At 39.0% G+C, this 27251-nt stretch overlaps 2 protein-coding genes across 8 annotated transcripts in view; both read left to right on the top strand.

Annotated features, from left to right (window-relative positions):
• The window catches only part of LOC100878004 (C-Maf-inducing protein), a 200547-nt gene that overhangs the window by 157553 nt on the left and 15743 nt on the right, over positions 1-27251 (top strand). For all 7 annotated transcript variants that reach the window (XR_013038066.1, XR_013038065.1, XM_076531195.1 and 4 more), the window contains one exon: positions 26786-27043. Coding sequence is in view for 5 of the 7 variants with exons in the window: in XM_076531195.1 (XP_076387310.1) it covers positions 26786-27043 (258 nt within the window). In the remaining 2 variants the exon portion in view is untranslated. The remainder of the gene's footprint in view (positions 1-26785; positions 27044-27251) is intronic.
• On the top strand, positions 142-7240 carry LOC143264282 (uncharacterized). The gene is made up of 2 exons (XM_076530725.1): positions 142-2048; positions 4540-7240. The coding sequence occupies exons 1-2, from the start codon at positions 1951-1953 to the stop codon at positions 5873-5875; spliced, it is 1434 nt and encodes a 477-aa protein (XP_076386840.1). The 5' UTR covers positions 142-1950; the 3' UTR covers positions 5876-7240.

Raw genomic sequence — 27251 nt, 5'->3', positions numbered from 1 at the left:
AATATTATTATGATAGTTCAAACATTCAAGTTTAAAATGCAAAAAGATTTAATTAATTTCGATAAATTGTTTACGAGATAAAAATTCATACGTACTAGTTAACTAACCGTATTAGTTAACTAACAAATCAAAATTCGATTTTTAATACAAAAAATTAATTTGTAACACTAATATAATCATTTTATCTAAAAACATTTAAATAATTTATCTCAGAATCGAAGATATTAGTTTTGTCCACGTTTTCGCCGTTTTTCGCCAGTGTGCGTCGTCGTAAACGATGTCTATTGTGTGTTTGTTGCCGGCAGGGCCCCGCGAGTAGTAGTAACGCGAACCGCGGATTATCGTCGTCGCGAGAAAAAATATAGAAACTTTTATCACCCGGTACATGGCGAGATTGCTCGACCGATCGCGACCGTAGACCCGTAGCGACTGTCTTTTTCTGTTACTGAGGCAAGGACATCGCGTTCCTTTCCTCCGAGCGTTTCGATGTTGTTTTTCCGGCGGTTTCGATTTTACTCTCCGACAAAAGGAATTTACTCCTGAAATTAATTCTCGTTAAAAGAATAACTGAAAGTGCCAAAAGAAGTATTAGATTTCTTCAAATCGAAAGTTATGAAGATTTATACACTGCCCTTCGACAAAACGTTTCATTACCAAGTACTGTGATGAATTGCCGTGATAAACTCCGAAACATAAGACAAGGGAACACTGAGAGTGTTCAACCATTTAATTTATGGTTTAGACAGCAACTGAACGAATTAATATATGCAATTCAAAATAAGCACACAAAACCCCTTAGCCGCCGAATTGCAATTGAAGAAGAAACAAGTGACGCAGTGAAAACGTATGTGCTCAATTTACGTGAAGATTTGGGACAATATGTCATTCAAAGTCAACCCGACACTTTATTGAAGGCGTAGAACTTAGCTTCTGAAATGGCGATGTACGTGAATGAACGACATTCACGGAAAATAAATCCACGTTCAATAACTGGCCCACTAATCAAACGCCCAGCCTTCGCCTCGAGCACCATCGTAACCAGACCGATACAGGACAATAGCGAAAGAAGATTTAGTCAAGTTGAAAATCGAATGTTCAGTGAACGTGCTAATTTAAAGTGCCATAAGTGCGGAAAAATGGGACACTCAGCTGATAGGTGCTTTGCTCGAAATTTTCCCCAAATCAGCCAAAGGAACCTACCTCCACCGAGGAATGTAAACCAAATCCAGATAGAAGAAAACGAGGAGACACTGGACCGATCAGAATTAATTGCACAAGGGGAAGACTCCTTTCAGTGTTTCTACAAGAACAAGATGGAACGAAACGAAGAGTACTCGTCGACACAGGAGCAGGAATCAACCTAATCAAGGAAAATCGAACAAAAAACATAACAAACCACAACGAACAAACCTTTTTCATGGGCAATGGAAAACACACAGTTAATCGAATTACTAATATTAATGTTTTAGGGAAAGATCACATTTTTCATGTAGTTTTTTCTAACTTTCCAATAATCGAAGATGGGTTAATCGGACTTCCTTTCCTTTCCAAATACAATTACGAAATCACCAATGAAAGTTTAACTTTGGATAATAAAACTGTGCGATTCCAGAATCCTAGAAAAGAACCAATTGAACCAGGCGAAACAAGGGTCCAGACTGTTTATTTGGACGGAATTGCGATAACAGTATGTTTCTTCAACAATGGTAAGCGTGTCCATCACATATCTAATGAAATCGAACAATCTAATAATCTCGAACAAATTGATAAGTTCACAAAAATTATTCAAACAGAACATATTGAATCTGCTTATCGAAATCCTATCGAGAAAATCCCTGCACAAATTTGACGGAACATACGATTACACTAAATACAGACAAACCAATTAACGTTAAAAGCTACAGACCCCCCGAATGTCACAAACAGGAAATCGAACGCCAAGTAAATGATATGCTCCAAAAGAAAATCATAGAAAAATCTGACAGCCCATATAATGCACCTGTCTGGGTTGTGCCTAAAAAATTAGACGCCTCCGGAAAACAAAAGTGGTGAGTAGTTATTGATTTTAGAAAATTAAATGAATTCACTGACCAAGACGCATATCCTTTACCCAACGTTGATGAAATCTTAGACCACTTAGGAAACGCAAAATTCTTCTCTGTATTAACTTATCTTCTGGTTTCCATCAAATTCCAATGAATAACAATTCTAAGAAATATACTGCCTTTAGTACTCCACAAGGTCACTTTCATTACAATCGGATGCCATTCGGTCTAAAAAACGCGTCCGCGACTTTCCAAAGAATGATGGATACGGTCTTACGCGAATTAATCAATAAATATTGTTTCGTTTACTTAGACGATATAATTATACTCGGATCAACCATTCAGGAACACAACACGAACTTAGCTATTGTTTTACAAAGGTTAAGAGAATTAGGACTCAAAATTCAGCCAGACAAGTGTGAATTTTTAAAACCTGAATTAGAATATTTAGGACATTTAGTTACAGCCGAAGGAATAAAACCAAATTCTAAAAAGTTAGAAGCAGTGAAAAATTTTAGAATTCCCAAAACTCCAGCTCAAATCAAATCTTTTCTCGGACTAGCCGGTTACTATAGAAAATTTGTCAGAACTTTCAGCAAAATAGCAAAACCTTTAACAGAATTAACTAAGAAAAATATTCCATTCCACTGGACTGAAGCCCATCAAACTAGTTTTGAAAGCCTAAAACAAAAACTTTGCGAAGCCCCTGTTCTACAATATCCCGATTTTTCTAAAACTTTTACTCTAACAACAGATGCTAGTAATGAAGGCCTAGGCGCGATACTCTCACAAGACGGACACCCATGTTGTTACGTTTCTAAAACCTTGAATCCACCTGAGAAAAATTATAGCACAACTGAAAAGGAACTCTTAGCTATTGTTTGGGCAATCAAAAGACTTAGACAGTATCTTTTAGGTAGGAAATTCATTATTCAAACAGACTACCAGGCTTTAAAATGGTTAAAGAATTGTAAAGATCCCTCCTCAAGATTCATGCGATGGAGACTACGATTAGAGGAATACGAATATGAAATCGAATATAAGAAAGGCAAAGAAAATAAAGCTGCTGACGCTCTCTCGCGAATTTATCCCTTAAACCTTCACGAAGAAATTGAAAATTACGCTCCAAACTCCTCTTCAACCGAACTTAATTCAACTTTACGAGGTTATCAAATTTGGAAAGAAAACCCTATAGTTAGTTCAAAACCAATTTTACAAAAAACCAATAGAGACACTTTCATTCAATTAAATCAAGAAATTCTAGGAGAATATGATGAAGAAAAATGGTTAGAAATTTTAAAAAACTTGTTTCAAAACTGTAATGAAAACGAAATTTCTTTTGGAATAAACGACGTAAACTATTCAACTCTGGAGAAAGTTAACATTCAATTAATGCTTAGATTTTTAGCCACGCGTTACCCTCTGAAAGTAATTTATTCATTGGATCCACCGAAAGATTATACAACAGAAGAAAGACTTACAATTTTGAAAGAGAATCATAATGAGACCGTAGGACATTTAGGTATTCAACGAACACTCAAAAGAATACAAGAAAAACATATTAATGTTTAACATGCTTAAAGACGTAGATTTTGTAAACTCTTGCGAAACTTGTCAACGCGAAAAATTAACAAGAATTCGTGGAAAGGAACAACCGGTTATTCCCGACACACCGACGAATCCCAATGACAAAATTGCAATGGACATCTTCGGACCCTTAACAAAAACCCGCAAGGGAAATCAATTCATTCTCTCGATCCAAGATACCTTGACCAAATATTTAATTCTCATCCCTTTGAAAAATCAACAAGCCGATTCAATAATTGACAATCTACTAGAACATTATGTCTATATCTTTTCAGCACCTAAAACAATTTCGACCGATCAAGGAACAAATTTTGTTAGTAAATTGATGGAGACGTTTGAAAGAGCTTTTAAAATTAAACACATTAAGACTACTAGTTTTCATCCTCAATCAAATGGTTCAATTGAAAGAACTCACGCCACAGTAAAGGACCTCTTAAAAACTTGTATGCATGACAAAAAGAACGTCTGGGACGAAAATCTAAATTTAATTTGCATGGGCTACAACACCTCTGTTCACGAGACAACAGGCTAACTCCTTTTGAACTAACTTTTGGAAGACAAGCTAACATGCCTTCAACAATATCCACAACCCCTTCCATAACTTATGAACAACTTTTTAAACTTTGGAAAAATAGACATGATACTTATTTGAATGAAGCCCATAAAATTATTAAAAGAAACAAGGAAAGATATCAACGCGAACAAAATAGACGAATCATTAAATTACAAACAGTTTTTAATACAAATGATTCAGTTTGGGTACATAACGATCATAAAATGCATAAGTTAGATCACGAATGGTTAGGACCATATAAAATCTTAGAAGCACACCCTCCAACTTATATTTTAGAGATCAATGAAAAACAAGTTAAAGTGCATGGAAACCGTTTAAAACCTTTTATTCCAGGACATTCATCTTCCTTGGGGCCATCTATCTCTCACGAACAAACTGCCTGAATATTATCCCTCTTGATGATTCTAACATATTCACCAAGAAATTAAGAACTACTTATCTCTACAGCGAAAAAATAGATATAACCATAGGGTTAGAAACTATGGATATCTTTAAGATTTCCGAAAACTTAAAACAACAATTAGAATTAGTTAAACAATATTGTAAAGAGAATTGTGGTTATCAACACGAAATTAGTGGACCTCATACTAGAATTAAGAAAATCGAGAATTTAATTCTTCATTTAAAACTAAGTACGCACAATCGTCCAAAACGAGGTCTTCTAAATATCATTGATTCCGCCTCCAAATCCTTGTTCGGCACTTTAGACAATGATGATTTAGAGTTAGTAAATAAAAATATAAATAAACTCTTTGACGAAAATAATAAGGTAAAAATAATGATTAACAATCAGACAGCTTTAATTCGAAAAATTATAGATTCGGAAAACCTCGAGAAACTTACAGAAATAAATAAATATATCGTTAATCAAGAAAGAAAACATAATCTTAACGAACTTCTAACTAATATGATTATAAGAATCGAAAATGCTGCTTATGACTTACACTTACAAATTGATGAAATTTTTAACGTAATAATATTAGGAAAACAGGGAATAATTAGCCCACAAATCATTGATCACCAACAATTTATCAGGACTTACAAAAGGATCTTAGGAATCAAACTTATAAACCCAACAATTGTACCAAGTGAATCAAATTTCCAATTTATTTTAGACATCAGCTCATTAATTCTGTGGACAATTCAAAGTAAAATCTTCTTCAAAATTTCTATTCTACTTTTAGAAGGTACAGAATGGACAATTCAGCGTGTTTATCCTATTCCGATCAAGAAAGACAATGTATTTTTGGCACCTTTGATAGAAAATCCCTTCTTCATAACTACTAACGAATTATTATTAACGGTAAATCAAGAATATTTTGACAAAAGTTGTAGAGAAACGACAAATCTATATATATGCAAAAGGAATCAACCAACACATAGTAGACTCAGTACTCACGATTGCGCAACTGAACTTGTGAACCACGGGAACATAATAACCATATGTCAATTTGTTATCTTCAAAATTAATGAATTAACTTTCATTCGTTTGCAACAGGCAAATCATTTTATTGTAATTCCACAGGAACAAATTATAATTGACACGATTTGTAACACTCATAATCCCACAAAAATTGTAATTGTTAAGCCTAGTTTAATTTATTCTAAGGAACCATGTAGCTTAATTTACGGAACAAACCTTATGAAAATAGGAGGCATATCCAAGTAAATAGAATTTGAAGTGAAAATTAAGAACACGCCAAACCAAAACAGTACAGATCTAACAATTCTCTTTGATAAAATCGAATCCGCTCCTAAAATTCTAAACGATTTCAATAATTATAAAACTACCTTGAATAATATCGACCAACAAATTGGACAATTAGAACACGAACATCGTTTAAAAACCTTGAAAAACTATGGATTTACAACCCTTCAATACCTTGGATATGGCGCCTTACTGTTAGGTTCTATATTTTTAATGTATAAATGTAAGGTCTTCGAATGTATAAGGACCTGTTTTCCTACCACCTTCTGTGTCAATATTTTATGTTGCAAAAACACTTCTGAATAAAAAATTCAATTACCAGAACCTCAACTATCAATTCCAAGCGCTCGTGAATTGATTCAACAACTCCCTCCCCTGAATGAAGAACAAGTTATCATCCCAATCCGGAAGAAAATCGTACGTTTTGAGAGACCAAAACGAATCTAAAAGGAGGGGAATGTCACGGACCTGACTCATTCGAAGCAAATACACTGACAAGGGACATCACCAAGGTGTCACACGCGGATTTTAATGAAATTGACATATGTGGTAGCTTTTTAAGAATCATTTGACATGTATTTTTTTATATCTGCGGACATGCATGTTAAGGGGGTGAAATAGCCCTCAAATTTCGGGGTTGAAAACTCATTTTCTTTAATATCTCGGAAAGTAGAGGGTGTAGGAAGGTGAATTTTTTTTTAAATTGTGTAGTTTTTAGTCAGGAATTTAATTAGTGACAAAAATTTTGGGAGAAATTATTTATTTAAATAATATATTAAAAAATTGGATTTTTTTTTCAATTTTTCACCCTAAATGCAGTTCGACTTTTTTGCAGATTTATATACGAAAAATATGCATCAAAATAGGGGATACGTGTTTTTCGAATTTTTTGTTTATTGCAATTTAGCAATTATTATTACATATGAGCTATTTTTATACGATAATTTGTCACATCTTCAACAATTGGATAATATCAGATGTTTATTGTTCCATCGGTAACCAGGGAAAGTCCAGCGGGCAAGTATAAGTCCGCCGCGGTACCAGTCGTCGTAATACAGAACATACATTTCTATGGCCAATGAAACTTTTAGCTGAACGTATAAGTTTATTTATTTGACTTTTAATAATTTGAACGAAATGTTCCGTGTTTAAATGATTCGGTATCTCTGAACAGAGCTGGAGATTTGAGCAGTGCGCTGCTGTTCTTTCTTGGTTCTTTATACATTGCTAAAGTGGAAGTGTGAAATTTCAGAAATTTGTATTGGTCGTCGTAATCCGAACAAGGGTAAGTAAGTAAATTATTCCAAAATATACTGTTGCAGGAAAGTGGGTATAAATAAATATATGGTAATTGTATTATAATTTCCCTTTTTGAACATTTGTACAATTTATTTTTTATAAGTATGAATGTTAATCCTATTAATGTTATAAACATTTTAATGAAAATATTTATCTCTAATAACACTGTACAACAAATTTTGACTTTTTTGTATTTTTGCGAGCTGAATACGAATCTGAAATCCGTTTTTCTCTAGGACGCACAGTTTTGGAGAAAATTAATTTTAAGAAAAATTGCAAATTTTCAACTTTGGAAATTTTTTGTGCTTTTACCGTAGCAGCTATTCAGTGGCTTTTTACACGAGAAGAATCTGTGAATTATCTTGAATAAAATTATATAAATTGTTATTACATTGTAAATATTTAAATACGTTTAAATGGTAATCAAAGTAAGAAAGACACCAAAAACGCACCAATTTTTTCTGATATTTTTCAATTTATTTAAAAAACTATGGGTCTAGGCGAAAATCTAACCATCGCACATGACAGAGCAGACATTTCTGCAGAAGAAAGCATCAAGCGAAGTTACAAAATCACCTTTGCTTTCTTTTTATAAAAAAAATAGTTCAGCAAAACACGCGCCGCTGTCAGTGATACTCCATGTTGGCGCGGCGCGGCAGTCGGCCCTGCCTATTGTCTTGGTGTAACGAAATAATTATTTCGCGACCCCCGCGAAATGAATTGCAAGGTGTTTTCGATGGACGGGAAGCATCCGGACACGACGATATCAAGATAGTACAGGCACTACCCATCGCGCCCCAATCAATCGAGATGGAGTTAATGAGGTTGCGTCTCGAACTCCTAGAGAAAGAAAAGGAGATGGCAATTCGAGAGGCAGAGCTGGCGTGACGTGAATTGAAGCTAATGCGCGCAATGCAGGCAAGTCAAGCACCGCAACCTGCGAGACGGGAGGTGACAACTGCAACCTCGGAGCCCCTTCGTCTGAACATCACAGCCGTGGCAGACCTCCTAGGCCATTTCCGTTTACTACGGGACACGTACGGCCTCCAAGACGACGCCAGCCGCATCCTCGTCGTCTCGAAGCTCCAGGGGAAGGTGCTAGACTGGTTCCATTCCCCACCTGAATACATAGAGTGGACCAGTTACTAGACTTAATGGGCTCCATGTTCCACAGAACCATTCGACTGGCTGCAAGACGGCAGTTCGAGGAAAGAACGTGGCACCGGGACGAAACCTTCGCCGATTACCTCCACCAGAAGACCATATTGACGAACCATATCTCCGTCGACGAAGAGGAGTTCATCGATTGCCTTATGTACCAACTGTACAGGATGATTTTTTAAAAATATTGGTACGTTTCAGAAAGCACAGTTTTGTATTATCTGCGGACATTGCAAAAATGTACAGGCAGATTTTGCTTAAAGAGCATTTCAATTAATTTTATGGTGATCAGACACAGTAATACACCAATAAAATGTTACGAATTAAATACCGTGACTTATAGTACGGCTTCTGCACCATTTCTAACAACACGGTGTTTGCGACAATTGAGCGATGAATTAAAGGTAAAAGATCCGGTTACAAGTCACGTTATACGTCATGGTTTTAATGCGGATGATCTGTTAACTGATACGGATAACATTCATGAAGCAATTGAATTAAAAACTAGTTTGTCGAACACTCTGCAGGGTTCGAATTACGGAAATGGGCCAGTAACGACTTTCGACTTCTAACAGGGAATAAAAACGCAATAAAGTAGGCAATTCCTTTGTTAGATAAAGACCTCAAGACATTAGGATTATTTTGGGATCCTGTTACTGATATACTTAAATATAATGTAAAGTACTCAGATTATAAGAGAATTACAAAGCTCAGACATTTGATCCTTTTGGACTTGTCGGTCCAACAGTAATTAAAGCAAAAATAATATTGCAAAGATTATGGGAACTGCGACTCGATAGGGATGAATCTTTGCCTCAAGAGCTGCAAGGTATTTATGAACAATTAAAAAATATTAACGGTATAAGTATGCAGCGGCATGTTATAGGTAAGAATGAAAGAACAGGTTATAGTTTCATGGATTTTGTTATGCTTCAGAATCTGCATATGGATCATGTATTTATATTCGGACACAAACGAAGAATAATAAATTTATAGTTCGACTACTATGTGTAAAATCGAGAGTAGCACCGTTAAAGGCGACAAAATTGTCTCGTCTGGAGCTTTCTGGTGCTTTACTATTGGCACAGTTAGCACAGAAAGTGTCTTGCAGGCATATAATTTGCATTCAGACCAATGGTATTATTGGTCAGATTCAGCGATTGTGTTGTCATGGATAAGGGTGCCAAGCAATATATGGAGAACCTTTGTTGCCAATAGGATTTCTGAGATACACGAGCTCACAAATGACAACTGGAACCATGTTGAGTCTTCAATGAATCCAGCAGACTTAATTTCCAGAAGTGTTAATGCGATTGAATTAATTAAGGCAAATATTTGGTGGAATGGTCCAACATATTTATTACAAGAAGAGGATAAATGGCCGGTTACTGAAGATATACAATTAATAAATGCACCAGAGCAAAGGCAAAAGGTGCTGCGCATTGAGGCCAAGAAAGAAATTCAAAGGGGAACGCAGAAGAACCAAAATGAAAATGGATTACATACCTCAGAATTTTTTGATAGATTTTCTTCATTTACTCGGCTTATTCGTGTAACAACACATGTAATGAGATTCTATAAGAATTGTAAAGCTGGAATCTATGAAAGTCAACAGAGGAATTGAAGTTAGCGATAACACAGGTAGTAAGAATCGCACAATCACAAGAATTTTCAAAAGAGATTACCAATTTATCAAGGCTAATCCATTTAAACCCATTTGTTGACAAGGATGGTACAATAAGAGTAGGAGGTCAACTGAATAACGCTGGCATCCCATTTAGTCAAAAACACCCAGTTATTCTTTCCGGAAACCATAGATTGACAAATTTGATAATTAAATATGAACACCAACGATTATTACATACAGGATGTCAAGCCGCGCTGTCATCGATAAGAAGAACATATTGGCATCTGGCTGGCCGGAATTTAGTTAAGAAGATTCTACGCGAATGTATTACTTGTTTTCGAGCAAACCCAATTGATTCTAAATATGTTATGGGTAGTTTACCGACACCTAGAGTACTACCAGCACGTCCATTTTACAATTGTGGAATTGACAATGCAGGTGCTTTTTTTATTAAAAGAAGGGGCTCGTGCACGCGTTTCAGTTAAATCCTATATTTGCATTTTTGTTTGTTTTGTTACTAAGGCAGTTCATATAGAGATAACATGCGATTTATCTACACGAGCGTTTCTTAATTGCCTTAGAAGATTCATTTCACGTTGCGGTACATGTAAACATATACAGATAATGGAAAACTTTTTTGGTGCAAAAAATGAATTAGTAAGATTAATTACGATAAATGAGGGATTTGAAAGCGAAATAATTCAATTTTTATCTAATGAACAAATTGAATGGCATTTTATTCCACCTTACGCACCTCATTTTGGTGGATTATCGGAAAGCGCAGTGTGATAGGGGAAACACGTCTTACATATGAAGAGTTTTATACGATAATAACACAAGCCGAAGCTTGCCGTAATTCCTGTCCACTATTTACTTTATCAAATGATCCTAATGATTTAACCTCGTCAACTCTCGGACATTTCCTAATCGGAGATTCACTCATGAGTTTTCCACAAGAGTTTCACATTGAAAAATTTCCCACTGAAATGGCCGAAATAAAAACTTAACTTTATTATAATAGAAATTAGTTACATATAAGTAATAACTCTTCTTTTTCTGTACGCTCGGCTTTCTCGACTGTAATTCGCGCGCGACACGGCGCCGCAATCATAAATTTCGGTGCGTAATACAAATCGGTATCAATTCGGTTCTTCCTGACAATTGGATAGCGTCCCTGCTATCAAAGCAAATGTCTTTTAACATATAACATTGTATTGTAGCTTACATTCTAATTTTAATATCTACGGTGCTTTCGCCACTAATTTAATTTTATTAGTGCCTTGTAGAATCCATTACTCTGTTGTTCTCCTTCTATATCCTGAACAAGATATCGGTCGTTCCCTAACGCCTTAACGATCTCGTACGGACCTTTATATTTACTTTCTAATTTTCTGTTCTGGCCTGTCGCAGATTGTTCGCTGTGAACCATCATGAGGTCGCCCTTTCCATACGACTCAGCCTGTTTATGTCGCTTATCAAAGTATTCCTTCTATTTCATACGATTTTCTGTCAACAATTCCGAAATAGCTTTTTTTCATCAACAATGTCTAAACTTTCGTTAAGTTCTAGAATTTCGCGTGTTAATTGATCGGTATGAATACTTATTCCTTACTTATGAAATATAATTACGTACGGTGCATGTTTTGTAACGCTATCTTGGGTATTACTAATTGACCATTGCATTTGACTAACATAAATATCCCAATAATCTCCATCGCTGTTACACACGGTAGACAAGCAAGTTAAAATTAATCGGTTTAGTCTTTCTATCTGACCATTTGCTTTCGGTGTCGCCGTAGCAATCTTTACATGTTCGACTTCGTATTCGGTACCAAAGGATTCGAACTCTCTCGTTGTAAACGTTGTGCCTCTATTTGTAATTATACGCTTCGGTGTCACGTAATGAGATATAAATTCTCAAACAAACAAAACTGCTTGTTGGGCGCTTGTATTCGGCACTGCTTTCAAAATGCAATATTTACTGTATCCGCATATTACTACAATTACATAGACATTATCATGCTTGGTTTTTATAAAAAGACTAAAATGATCCATATGAACATCAACAACGGGCGCGTTACCCTTATCTATCGGAAACAAAAACCCTTGAGGCTTACCTGATTTTTATGATACAAACAACTAATATGTACATCAATTTACGTACTCAGTCACAACTTTCCGCATTTGTGGAAAATAATATGCTTCTTTAATCGCGGCTAACGTTTTATCTATACCTACGTGACACAATTTTTTATGTGTTTCCGACACAATTTCGTGTCGCAGTTTTTCTGAGACACATAAACGCCACCGTCCTTTCGTAATTCGGTAAATTCGAGCATTCTTCATTGAAAACTTCTCATGAGTTTTGGAGCACCCTTCGTCTAATTTATCGCAAACGTTCATAATTTCTTTACTACTACGTTACATCGCCGCAATCCAATCCGTGGAAATTTTTATTTCTAACACGGGTAATCCGATTAATTCAGCTTCCTTTGCGGCCTCGACAAGATTTCGACTTAACGCATCCGCCACCGTATTACTCGTACCTTGCTGATACTCTATACTATAATTAAATTCGCTCAGTTTAACAAAACATCGACCTATCGTCGGATTTAGATCCTTTTAGATCCTTTTTCGTCGCGAGTAGTTCAAGACTGTTGCAATCAGTTACAGTGGTAAATGAAATCCCTAAAAATATGCTCGAAACCGCTCTAACGTACAAACAATCGCAAGGGCTTCTAGCTCGTACATATGATATTTAGCTTCATCTTTAGAAGTTTTGCGGCTAAAATAAGATACTGGATGCAGCTGTCGATCCTGATTTTTCTACAACAAGACGCTGCCTATCCCTTTCGCACATGCATCTGTATGAACAACTGTTTTGGCTCGGGGTCATATATTTTCAAAACCGGCACGCTCGCTAAATACATCTTTAATCTATGCGACGCTCGACCATGCATTTCATTCCATTCGAATTTTGCGTTTTTCGAAAGTAAATCCGTGAGTGGTTTGGCTATCAAAGCAAAATTTCTAACGAGACGCCTGAAATAACTACACAGGCTAACAAATCTACGTACTCCTCTTACATCTGTCGGTGTTGGATACTGCAACACACTTTTCAACTTTCTCTTTCCCGGTGCTATCCCATCATGGTTAATTTCAAATCCTAAATATTCTATTTTTCTCATGATAAAATAACATTTGTCCAATCGGAACGTTAAGGGGGGAGACCAGTATGACACCTTAAAAAAAATCGATATTTTTTATCATCTTAAAGAATTCTCCCTTATTTCCTGCGTATAATGACGAAAACCGGGTTTAAAAATTCGAAAAACTCCCGTCACTAGACCTGTTTCCGTATCGCACATAGCACTATCCCGCGTATGCACATGTAACTTTAACCTCGTTTTTCTCGGAACACAATTTTTGGACCTTGCAATCAGCCTACAGCCTAAACGGAGGTTCAGATCACCTTGAAATTTTTTGTGGTAGTATTTCAAATCAGTGGCTATCGGCCTAACCTAAAACATCCCAGAAAACAAATCTAATTTTGGAGAAAAAAAATAAAATGTTGGAAAAATTTGCGTAATTATGTGTTTTGCCACTTTGATAATTTTTATATGCCATTGGGTTGAATAATTACATCAGGTCGGAGGTTAGACCGAAAACAGCATCGATTTCCTTTACTTATAATTTTATTTTATGCATTTCTGACGACTCGTCAGAAACAATAGCTTTGATCTGTACCCTGGTTACAGTGAGGAAGTGCGCCGAAGTGTAGACCATCTATCTTTTTTTGTTTTTAACTATACCGTCCTTATTTGTACTGATTTTTTTTTAAAATATATAAATAAAGGTCCATTTTAACCGAATTCATCAAAAGATTTGATTTTTCTTAAGCGACAAAATTCCGACGATCTTTTAAAGATAGGCTCGTTTTAGGTTGCATCATACTGGTCTCCCCCCCCCCCCCCCCTTTAAATTGGCATTCCGCAGGGCTTGTAATACACATACAGATATGGCTTTACGTTTTTCTTCGTCTACATGTTTTGATAGAATAATAATGTCATCTAAATACGCCAACGCCGTCATATATCGCAATGACTCTAACACTCTATTTATCAACCTTTGAAAAATTGCCGGAGCGTTGTATAAACCAAATGGCATTCTCTTAAACTGATAGTGCCTGCTCGTAGTACTAAGCGCCGTAAATTTCTTAGGTTCTTCTGCCATGGGTATTTGATAGTACCCGTTATTAAGATCTAAGGTAGTAAAATACATCATACCTCGTAGTCCGTCTAAATTATCATCAATTCGCGGCATAGGGTACTGTTGTTTTATCGTTTTACGATTGAGAGCTTGGAAATCGATGCACATTCTTACATCTCCCGTCTACTTCTTCATCAGCAGGACTGGGCTGGCAAACGGCGAATCGCTGTCCTCTATTATTAGGTCGAGTCATAAGTAACTTCCGTTTTTTTATCAGACATTTATTTCGTTCTCATTAAACAACAAAATTATATTATTTTATTATATATTCACCACTATTTTCTATAACCTTCTCCCATTTTCCTGGTAGTTTATCAATTCTTTCCTTGTAAAATGTGGTTGGTTTGGACTGGAAGAAGCTTTCAACAGCCTGTCTGACTTGCTCTTCAGAATTGAAGATTTTTCCATTTAAAAAGTTTTGTAAGGAACAGAAAAGGTGGTAGTCTGTCGGGGCATGATCTGAGGAGTAAGGTGGATGTGGTAAAACAGACCATCCAAGCTCAAGAATTTTTCCTTGAGACACCCTTGCTGTATGCGGTCGCGCGTTGTCGTGTAAAAAAATGACATTTCTACGATTGACGAGTGCAGGGCGCTTTTCTAGGAGTTTCACTTGCACTCTTTGCAATTGCTGAATGTATTTATCCGCAGTAATCGCTAAATTTGACTTCAACAACTCATGGTGACTTATACCTTCATAATCTCACCATACACACAATAAAATCTGTTTAGCTGCATCGGAAGTTACTTATGACTCGACCTAATATATTCGCTTCCTTAAGTTCCTTCACGATGGCGTCAATTTTATCCTGCTCGTATCGCTATACTCGATAAGGTCGATTGATTATCGGGTTACCATCCATCAATGTGATATTCATTTCGGTTTTATCTGTACATCCAACCTATCAAATATTTCGTGCTATTAGATATGTGAAATTGTTTAAAATACTCACAGTCGATTGAGCCTCGTTTTCCGGAAGTTCCGTATTTATTTCTCCCATCGTCACTGGCTCTGTGTTAACTTCACGTTTGCTATCTTCTTGGTTATGAACAACTGCCTCTCTTCTGGTCAACGTCGCTCCTTCCATTATTTTCACATCTCCTCCGGATACATTAAGAACAGGTAAAATCGATTCTCCCTTGTCGTCGGTACAAATTATACATCTGGGTATTAGTTGTCCACTCTCCTTCAGTCTCCCTTCGATGCATAAATCTTTCTTTCAAAATTCCGTATGAATCGCAATACATCCCAAATAATTATTCGGAATCACAGCGGCTTCCTTCGCCCATAAAAAGATTTTCTTCTCTGCGTCGTCAGAGGTTACGTTAGGTAAATCATCTAATTCTTTGATGGTCAATTGGCTCGGTCGACTAACAGTTTCCACATGTGACTGCTCGGTAAATTGGTGAGCAACTATAAGTGGAGTTACTTGGCAATCAGATGGTACTATGTGTATCGGGACCTTGGCTTCCACGTTGTTTATGCGAAGATTGCCCGTCATCTTTCCGATCGGATTTACGATGCCATTTCCGTAGTCTATCAACCGTTTAAAGCTTCCTTCAAGGTATGTAAATTCTATCTCGTCGGCAATATCTTTGCGCAGGGTAACAGAAGAGCTGCCAAGATTTATATAACATTTCACATGTTTTCTATTAATAAATGCTTCCTTAAAATATTTGTCGTGACTTCGCCCCGTTTGTGTATGAAAAACAACATTGTACATTGCGTATCATTCTCATTAGACTTACGAGCTTCCTTTTTATTTTTACAATATTTTGCATAATGATCGACCTCGTCACATAAGAAACATATGTTTCATTTCGGTTTTTCGCAGGTCCATGCTGTACGACTTTCTCTCTTGCAATTAAAACAAGTCTTACCTGATTTTTCTTCCAATCGACCTTTCGTGTCCTTGTTATTTTTATGTGATGGTCGTTCTTGAAAATATGAATTAGTGCCTATCAGGTCCCTTAATAACTCACTGGGCTTTCTGTATTTTACCAAAGGACCTAAGTATTCACGAATCCGCAAGTTGTGCAATCTTTAAACTATGCATTCAATTGTCTCTTTATCATCCATATTAGCCTGATTACTGTTAGAGAAAAACAAAAAAACTAAAAGGAAGACCCAAAGGAATTAGTGTACCGGGTTATCAAAAAAGCTATACACGTTCTATTTTAGTAGAAATGCGTTTTTATTTGTCATGTGTCCGTTCTAAATGTTCCAGTGACTCTGCGGGCCTGTCCCGTGCCGCTATCCCTGCAATGTACGTCTCACAATCAGTCCTATAGACGGGGGTGGGGGGTGACAATTGACGTTGTCCATGCCCTGTCTGTAGTCCTGACAGTTCCGCCGCAGAAAAATTCCACAACGTCTTACATTACGTAATGCTAATTTTTCATAGTAACATTCCGTAATGTTTTGATTCGCTTTCTTTGAACAATGTCCAGCTGCTAATCGTTTACTTACACAATTTACTTCGCAGGGGTATGCCTCTACAGAGATTGTCTGTGTTTATTTAACGTGCAGTACCCGCCATCACAGCTCTACTACACGGCCCCCATGGGCGCGGAATTGGGATACGCCCAATTAGCGCGTCCTCGCCGAAGCAAGGACTACCAGAAACGGCACCAGGCTCTACGGGTCCCGGTAACCGACCTCTGGTGGGGCCGAGTGACTTTCCAACACTCTACCAGCTAAGACAGGCTGGTACCCGAGCTGTTGGGACGCAGCTCACCCGCCGAAGGCCCGACTAGCAGGCCCTCTAGCCAGCATGCGGCTTTTAAACCACTGCCCCCGCGATGGTCCAACCCACGACCGAGCCAGAGTTGCCCCTGTAAGCGCCTCGGTCCCCGCGGTACCAGTCGAGATCACTGGTGGGATCTGCGCGACAAAGGTCGCTTCCATTGTGGGGGTCCCGCAACCCCCGGCAATGGTCAGCTGGCGAATCGGGTACGTGGAGTCGCCAACCTCCAAAGGCCGCGAGTAGGAATCGACCCTTAGGTCTTTAACCTCCTCGCAGCCACCCTGCGTATCCTCACACACCCTACACACACACTACGCATTCATACTTCTTCTTCTCACAAACACACTTCTCACATACGCACAAAAACAGTCATACTTCTCCTTGCATTCCAACACACCATTCACATCCACACTGCCATCCTCTCTCCTTATCACACCACATTCATCCAGACACCGGAGGTCGTCATACATCCTACACTCAACTAATACATGTTTCCAATCCTCGCTCTCAGCTCCACACATACACTGCTCCGTCTCACTCCGTCCACATTTATACAAATACGCATTCATACTACCATGCCCAATCAGCAGAAAACACGCAAACACACTCGGTTCAAAATTCACACAACTCTCAGCAAACCTTACATTCTTGATATACTCATACGTGACTCGACCTTTCTCGCTCAAATTCCATCTATTCTGCCAACACTCATACGCCCTTTCATCCACAATTCCCACACACTCATCCACATCTCGTCCATCCAATCCAGAAGCAGCGAGCACGTTTACATTCTCACACAGATTCACACCACTCTTCAATCTAGCACACATACCTCGTCTCACGCACTCTATGTCCCAAGGTAGGACACCCATCAACACTTGCATACTTTCCGTCGAGACGGTTCTACACACACTCAAACATGCATGCAACACAACACGCTGACACCTATTCATCAAATCCCTTGCATACCCATACTGCATCACGTCATACCATACACTCGCACCATACATCACACACGCAACAAACAAACCCTTATATAACACTCTCACAGCTCTCCTTCTCATACCCCATTCTCTCTTCATCACTCTTCTCATCGCACCCACAACATTCATCACTTTCTTTCTCAGATACTCGAGGTGTACTTTAAAATGCATTCTCTCACTCACCCATATACCCAAATATTTCACTCGCTCCACATATCTCAAAGCCTTCCCATTCATTCGCACAATCGGTCGTCTGCTTGCAGCCATACTACCTTTCATCAACATCGTCACAGTTTTACTTTCAGACACAATAACACCAACTTCCGCACCCCATTCACACACTATTGCCATCCATTCAGTTCCGATACGCTCAATCTCCATTCGGCTCTGTCCTTCAACAAACAAATACAAATCATCCGCGAAGGCCACACATTTACACCCACACTCTCTCAACCGCCGCAGGAGCCCATTCATCCGCCCAATCCAAAGGAAAGGGCCAGACACGGACCCCTGCGGGCATCCACGCTCAACATTTCTCCATACAACCTCTTTCACACCACACATACACGCTGCCCTCCCTTGAAAATAGCTTTTCCAGAGTGGCAACTCCGCGCATCCCGTCTCATTCAACCAATCAATCATACTGTTCCATTCTAAATTATCAAATGCACCCTTGAAATCCACAAATATCCCTAATACATACTTCCTCTCACTCTCTTGCACATATTCTCTCACTTTCAACCAAGACTTCTCCGTCGAACGGCCCCTGCGAAAGTCATACTGTGCATCATCCATACTCTCACACACTCTCCGTTCATGCCTTTTAACCATCATTCGCTCTAATGTCTTTCCAAACACTGACAGCAGGCTTATCGGTCTATACGACGCAGGGTCCGTTCGCGGCTTTTCAGGGGACTTTAGCAAGACCACTACACACGCTTTCTTCCACTCATTCGGGAAACATCCAGTCCTCAAGCAAGCATTATACAATCTCAACAACCATCCCGGAATCGCACACCAAATCATTCTTAACATTTTCACAGTTACACCATCCAAGCCAGGTGCCTTGCCCAACTTCGACGCCATCACAGCCTCATTCACTTCATCCCAATCAAACTCTATCACGTCATTCACACTCTCAACCGCACCAGTCACACCCCTCGAATCACTCGAGACTGGGAAGAATCTCTCTAGCAGCACTTGCGCACATTCTTTCCATGTGGAATAATTCACACCATCAACATTCAATGAACTCATTCTCTCTCTCGCATCCTTACCTCTGCATATCCTATATACAAGATCCCATGGATCCAGGTTCGACGACTCACTCACAAACTTTCGCCAGCATTCTTCTTTCACTCTGCACAACTCACGCTTATATTCTCGCATCAGACTTTTATACGTACTGAGCCGTGCATCTACATCCACGCTTCTTCTTCTTCTCGCTTTCTGCCACAGATTTCTACTCTTTCGCACTTTAGCTTTCATTCTCTTCAATTCATCCGTCCACCACACCATCCTTTTGTCATTCACTCTCACTCTCCGTTTCATTCTCTTGTCGTTCGAACCTTGGATCGATTCCATCAAAATTCCAAGCATTCTATCCACATTTGTCTCATCACTCACATCCTGTCCATGCGTCAACGAATATTCCATCAAATCATTCTTATATTCTTCCCAGTCCACATCCTTGCATATCCATCCCACTCGCTCATCTGAGGCATTCTGTTCACTCTCATTACACATCATTCTAATCAAAATCACGTTATGATCAGTTATTCCCCAGTCATTCTTCACTTCCCATTCAAGGCGGCACCTGGCTAATGAATCATTCATCAGAGTGACATCAATGTCACTCTGCCCTGTCACTCCCGAGAAAGTATAATGCTCACTCGGTCCATTCATTACAATCAATCCATTCGCCAATATCCATTCTTCCAAAATCTTTCCACGCATCTCATTCTTTTTGCTGCGCTCTCCGCCCTTGCTAAACCACAAGGGCGAGGTCGCATTCGCATCCATCCCGAATAACACAGGCTTCCCTCTTACATACTCTCTTACACTCTCCATATACACCAGGTAGGGCTCAATATCCGTGCCCCACCTACAATATACAGACACCACATACAGCTCGCCAAAGTCCCCTTTCAACCACACACACACACCATACTAATTTGTATATTCACGTACACACATCACCTCCACATTCACATCCCGGACAACCACTGCAGCTTTTGCAGGGTCGTCCGTACATACATACACTTGCCACCCACTTGGCAAGCCTCTCACACATCCATGAGACACATACACCTCTTGCAACAATGCCACACTCACATTCTTCTCATTCATAACATTACCCAAATCACACAACACACTATACAACCTCTGACAATTACACTGCAATATTCTCAAACACACATCAGTCATCACTTATCCTGGCCTTCTCTCTCTCTAACATACGCACATATTCAGGGCATTCACTCGACAGAACCGAATGATCACTCACTCTCCCTTTCATTTTGCAATTTCTGCACACACACGCACTCTTACATTTATCTTTCAAATGTCCACTCTCTCCACACTTCTTACACAGCCTCTCTTTCACACTACATTCACGCATCATGTGCCCGAAGGCAAAACATTTGTAACAACGCATCACATTAATGAAATCTCTCACCTTACACGCTCTCCATTTAACATATACGCGTTCCTCACTCACCAATACATCCCGCATTCTTTTTGACACCTCGAGTATCACATTACCCACATTCGCACCTTTCTTATTCACTCGACTCACAATTTGTGCTCTATCTTTAAATTTCATCTCAGTCACACCAGTCGCTTTCAAGTTCTTCGCATACAATTCACTCATCAACTCATCATTCGTCATCTCATTCGCAACATCAAAAACAATCACTTTCGGACCCACTCTCTTGGGTGTCTCTACCTTGAGACCCACTTCTTCAAACTTTTTATACTGTTTCAGCATTTCCATCTCTCTCGCACTCGCTGCTTCTATCACCAAACCACCACTTCGCGTCTTTCTCACCGCTTTCACTCGCACATTCAAACCACTATTCATATCACTCATTACCTTCTCTTTCACCTGTTCACTCGTCATTTTCGCACTCTCATCCTTCGCTTTTACAACCACAGCAAACGTTCGCACTTTAGGCTTCTCACTCATACTAACACTTTTCGTTCTCTCAACCACACCACTCTCACTCCTACCAGCCACACTCGCATAACTCACCGTTGCTGGCACACTCATACGTTCATCTAAAATTTTCCTGCTCTCTTCCAGTCGTCCAACCAGTCGCTCGTTTCTCCCAATCATTCCCATCATACACTCTTCGTACCCACTCACACAATTTAAAATAAACTCCGTCGCAATCTTTGAAACGCGATTGGTCTCCATAAGCAGAAACTTCCGTAGCTTCTCGCCAACACGCCGCATCGCCCTCATTTCCTTGTCCCCTTCCTCCTCCATTACCACCTCTTCCATCGACCCCTCCTCCTGTCTTGTCCGCTTTCGCGGACTCAGGCTTCTAGAGCCAAACTTCTTGCCTGTAGCGGCGGGCGCGCGGCCACGCGAACTAGACGGCACTCCAACACCACCACCATCTTTACCCCCCCCCCCCCCCCCCATATCATCAAGTTTCACGAATTCCATTTGAATCCCACGAGCAGGGACGAACGTCAGTCACTCCCCGGGTGACACCCTTTCCGGGGAGAAGGCTCATACGCTCAGGAGGTCGCCAGGTGTCCTGAGGAGGCCGCTAATGGCTGGTGCTCCCACCAGCCCACCCCCCAGCGCAAGTCTGGGGGGTGCCCCATCGCCACGCACCATAGCTTAGGGTTAGGGTATTTTTTATAGAGGTTTACATCCTCGCGGCCCAGCCGGTTAAGGCAAGGCTCCCGTTCCTGCGAAACATGACCACAGGCTTACGGTGTGAGCATAAACCCCACTAGGGGGTCCGCCGTTCTCCCGTTAGCATAGAAGCACTCACCCTTGGGTAGCACCGAAGTACTACCGAAGGGCATAGAGCGCCTCTACCCCAGCGGACACCACGAGGAGGTGGGAGATCCGACTTGTGCCACACTGGCACCATTCGCCCACCGGCACCATTCGCCCGCCGGTATGCCTCTACAGTAAATATTCGATATCTGCACAAATGATCTGTACGATATGTGCACCCAAGTTATCTCCACCACTGGGGGAAAGACCCCTTTAGACGCCGTGAAGCTCGATCACCGAAAAACGCAACGTGATCCGGGTAGGGATATATCTGTGAAGCAATACATATACAAATATAAAACTTTTTTAGTTTTGATTTTCCCGATATTAAATTTTTACCAATAGACTCTTCATATTTTGCTGATTAAAATAAGACCAAACACGAAATAATTTCAAGTATATTTACTGGTTTAATTGACAATAAAAGTTTCTAACGCAGAGGAGGATAGCGAATGAAGAAGAAAGAGACACTGCGGCCGTGGTAATCGGCAAAGATCAAAATTCTGTTCAATTGTTTGCAATGCTTAAGGGGGGAAATACCTTTAGAATCTTAAAAAAAAATTGAAAATTTTTTTTCCATAAAATGTTAGTGCAACATCTTAAAAATATGGTCTCAAAATTTGGAAGTGAAATACGAAGCCCTTTTGAAGTTATGGCCGATTAGCGCCGCGGGTATACACGCGTTCAGTGCGGAGGACTGAAACTTTAAACGCGTTTTTCTCAAAATTACATTTTTACAATTGGTGTGGCTGATAACTCAAAAACTAGTTTATCAATCGCGCTCAAATTTTTTGCATATATCCATGACAATAGTATCTAACACATGAACCTAAATGTGTGAAATAAATTGAACATTAAAGTCCTTTTTATTGCAAAATAGTGCAAAAATTTTCAATAAAATTCAAAGTTTTTCTTTAATTTTACACATTTTGCACATTTCTGAGGTTCATCTACTAATTGTGAATGTTAGTTTTCGAAACATTGTCTGCAAACTTGTTTCAGACCAATGGATCTAAGGCTAGAACCCACACTGATTCACGAGACGCGCCAAACACTTCCAGGAATGACTGTTATAATTTCGCCATTTTTAAATGTATTTAAAAACAAAAAATATTGTGTAATAGGCAATAGCTATAATAAATTATGTCTGAAATTTCAAAAACGCAAAACAAAAATATCCTATACAAAAAAATTTACAAAAATCAGCCTATTTTCATCGGTCTAAAGGTATTTCCCCCCTTAAGCATTGCTAACTTTTTTATTTTGTATCCATTTTTATATACAACTTTTTCCATCATATTCGTGACATTGTCCTGACTAAAATGAGGCCAAACACGACGTAATTTTTTTATTGGAGTAAAGTCATCTGTGGCGGTTTCACTCTCACGCTCATCGCCAGTAGACGGCGTATAGGATCGAGACCTAGACTTTCTCGCTAGTACTCAAACAGCCTTCCTATTCATATATATACATAGTTCCTGTTCATCCCTTCCTTACATCCCTGTGTCTAAGGCAAGGGCCTGCTAGAACGCCTTACTGGATGAGTCCACCAGCAGGTCCCGGATGAAACGTTCTCCCTCTCCTTTACTTTTCCTAGCTCCCTACTCTAGCTAGCTGAACCGCCAAACATCCATGTACTGTCCAGAGCACGAGAGAAAAGTAGCGGGACGGGAACGGGGCAAAGAGGGTAGGCCGCTAGGACCACCCAATCCCCACTTTTCGACTCACGCGTAGCTCCCACCGTTCATCCGTAATGGTGTGGTTTTACATAGGTGTAGAAATAGATATTGTTACTATATGTTAAAAAACTCTATCTTTTTCCTCTTACGCGATGCGTAAAACTTTTGGACACTACGACAATGGAATGCCGCTCAACGTATCGCTCGTTCTGTCTTGCTTGTTCTACATATATCTGACCCACTCTCCGCGTCACGCGACCGATTAGTGTATGTGTGCGCCTCGACAAATAGCGTGTTATTGCCGAAAATGCGTGTGACAATAGGCGGCAACATTACAATCCGACCACTGCGATGCGCTTTTCGTCCCTCTAGCCCCGTTCCCGTCCCGCTAGTTTTCTTCCGTACTCTGGACAGTACGCATAATATTTGAAATTACAAGTAAATATGTCCCGAAGTATGTCGTGTTTGGTCTCATTTTAATGAGAAAAATGTTACAAATATGATGGAAAAAATTTCAAATAAAAAAAATCTAAAATAAAAAGGTTTTATTCTTGCATTAGAAGTGTCTTACCGATAGATCACTGTTTGTTTACGTTCAGTCTCTTTCGCTCGAAATCTAGTATCTTTACGGTATACGCAAACAGCAGTCACCGTGTTATTTTTCTCTTCTGTCCCTTTCTACGTTCGGCAAAACATCAATCAATGTAGGACCTGTACGATATACGCAAAACTTCAGACCCGAAAGATTTGCGTATATAGAATATTTACTATAGCTTCTATCGTTCCACGTGTTAACGCAATATACTCAGCTTCCACTGTTGATAGCGAAAGTATGGGTTGTCGTTGGCTAGACCAGCAGATAGATCCACCATTTAATAAAAATATAAAACCGCTTCGCAATCTCTAAACATCCAGCATAATGTGCATCAGTAAGTCCACTTTCAGTGCTCCTACTGTGTTCGGCCGCGAACAAAGACCTTTGCCGCGACTAAGGGATTTATTGCAAGGATCAAGTAGTTCAACGCGTAGACCACCATGAATAGCTTTATACAGTATACACTCCGTAAATGTTACTTTTGCCGGTCTCGATTGTAACATTTGCGGTAGAGGTGCGAATTCCTCCTAAAGGCTTTCTATAGAAGCAATTATGATTTTAATTATACCGTGTTTGGTACCATTTTAATCAGAAAAACGAGACGAATACGATAATCAAAGCTTCATTGATGAAACCCCAAAAATAAAGAATTTTGATTTTTGAATTTAAAAGACAGAAGACGCACGAAACTTTCATGTTTGCCGAACGCGTCAACCTTCTGCTTCTCTTTCTTTTCCATTCGCCGTCCTTTTTTATGTTAAAAACTTTAATCACTCGTTATACACGCAATTGTTAACGTAATTGAATCTTGTGCGGGTCAGATCGAGAGTCAAGAAGTTTCGCGTAGAGTAACGTAGAATAACAATTGCAGGGTGGTTCTTAAGATCAATCATAACACTATTCGAGCGGGACCCTGCACTCCTCGAATAGGCCATTGTAGGGTGGTATCAGAGCAATCACACACTATTCGAGTGGGACCCTACACTCCTCGAATAGATCATCGTGAACAATCTCATGCAATGTGGATTATAAAACGAATCGTAACAACATTGAGCGAGACCCTGTGCTCCTCAACTCAATCAACAATCATACTCAACAACATACACAACGTATAGAGTACTCAATATGTATCTGGGCGGCACGCTCTACCAGCAAATAAAAGTGACCTAACCGCTTCACGATAAGGTATACGCACATCCATCTCGCATGCAATCAATTTCTTATTTAATATTAAACCAGGTTCCGCAGGAATACATATAGAATGCTTGATCATAGTCATATGCACTTGATCATGATCGTGCTCAGCTGCAGGGCTCGAAGATATCGCTCTCGCTTCTGGGCGCGCGTAATCTTTGCGCTCTGATTGGTCCATGTTTTTCCTTCATAATTCAAAAACGAAGCTTCAAACTCCATTTTTGCAAAGGAAAATCTTGTTCAGAATGACGTCCTCTACCACCCTTTTTGGGCAGTAGCACTAGTTACGAGACACTCTGTATTTACGCAAATATCTGTGTCGCTGAAAATGAAATCAACGAGGTTGTACAAATTCTGTTGCTTCGTTTAGGACAACTCTTTGTGAACTATTGGAATGTAATTGGTGCCCTTTAGGTGTTCCGCAATCTTTATCCTTTGGAGGTTACCGAATAAATCTCCTAGTTTGTTTCCTTTCGACAAGGTAATGGAAATTAGACATTTTCTTTAATTGTATTTCAGTGTTTCTATTTCCGTCAGGACTATTGTAACACGAGGCGTTAATGGGTATTTGTTTAAACGAATTAAATCTGCCAAACTGGGTTCTCGATTGAGTTTAGCTACGTATTGTTCTGGGTCTACTATCTCTTTGGGTACGATAGTCGCGTTAATTTGTTCTTTGCTTGAAATTTCCATTGTGATCGGTGAAGGTTCAATAGGGTACACTTGTGATAGTGTATCAGCATTACTGTTGGTGCAACTCTTCTTGTTCTCTATTTTATATTCGCATTCTTCAAGTTAGAGCCGCCATGGTATCTACCTAAACTTTTTGAACTTACGCCATATAAGAATGTTCGAGTAATTATGGTCGAGAATGGTCGAGATGGGATGCATTCTTTCTAACTTGACACATTCAGTTACTCGCACGCTTCTAAAAAATACTGACAGCATTTTACTGAAATTCAAACGACATGCTACCATAGTTGGTATTTCTCATTTTATAACCTTTTTTCATTGTATCTGCAGTCTCCGGTTTCACAATAATATAAGTATAAATGTGTTGAAAGAATGTGGATTTAAAATATTCTGATAGAAATATAATAGAATGTTTGGAATCAACATGGCATGGGAACTAGAGTTCTTGGTTGTTAATCACCAGATTAAGCGGACATTGAATAGTATTTCGATGAAATAAAATAAAATTTAATAAAATAAAAATAAAAATAAAAGTAAAATTTCCATAATATATAATCGCTAATTATCATTATTTTAGTTAGTAAATAACTTTTGTTGTTTTCTAATAAGTTGACAACACTGCTGGATTGTTGCTGTCGGAGAAAAAGGTTTATAGCTTCGCTGGTGAAGCAGGCAAGAGATGATTGCATACTTCTAGCAGTGAGGAACTGTGAAGCTGCGCAAGAAGCCCTCTGCTTGATGCTAGAATGGTATTTGCTGCCGAATGAGGAAGCTCGACTGCAAATAGTAAACGCGTTGGAGTCGACTACATCGGGCAAGAACCGCTATATTGCTCTTTGTCAAAGGCAGAGGAATTTACAAGAATTGGTAAGTAAATTATAAATCATAATAATTGATACAAAGGAGCATTGCTGAAGAGAGGAATATTATTTTTCGTATACAATACATAAAACATTCTTTTTTGTTTTTGTAAACCCATTAAAGTAGAGAGTTACAAGATAGATTTTTCTCTAAATAATTTGTTTGTTTCTTTGATATAGTTATTAACATAAATAACAACCCTCATTTTTAACAA

The sequence above is a fragment of the Megachile rotundata genome, chromosome 4 (assembly GCF_050947335.1).
Source record: "Megachile rotundata isolate GNS110a chromosome 4, iyMegRotu1, whole genome shotgun sequence".
Lineage (NCBI taxonomy): Eukaryota > Metazoa > Arthropoda > Insecta > Hymenoptera > Megachilidae > Megachile > Megachile rotundata.
This window is presented reverse-complemented; position numbering and strand designations above follow the sequence as displayed.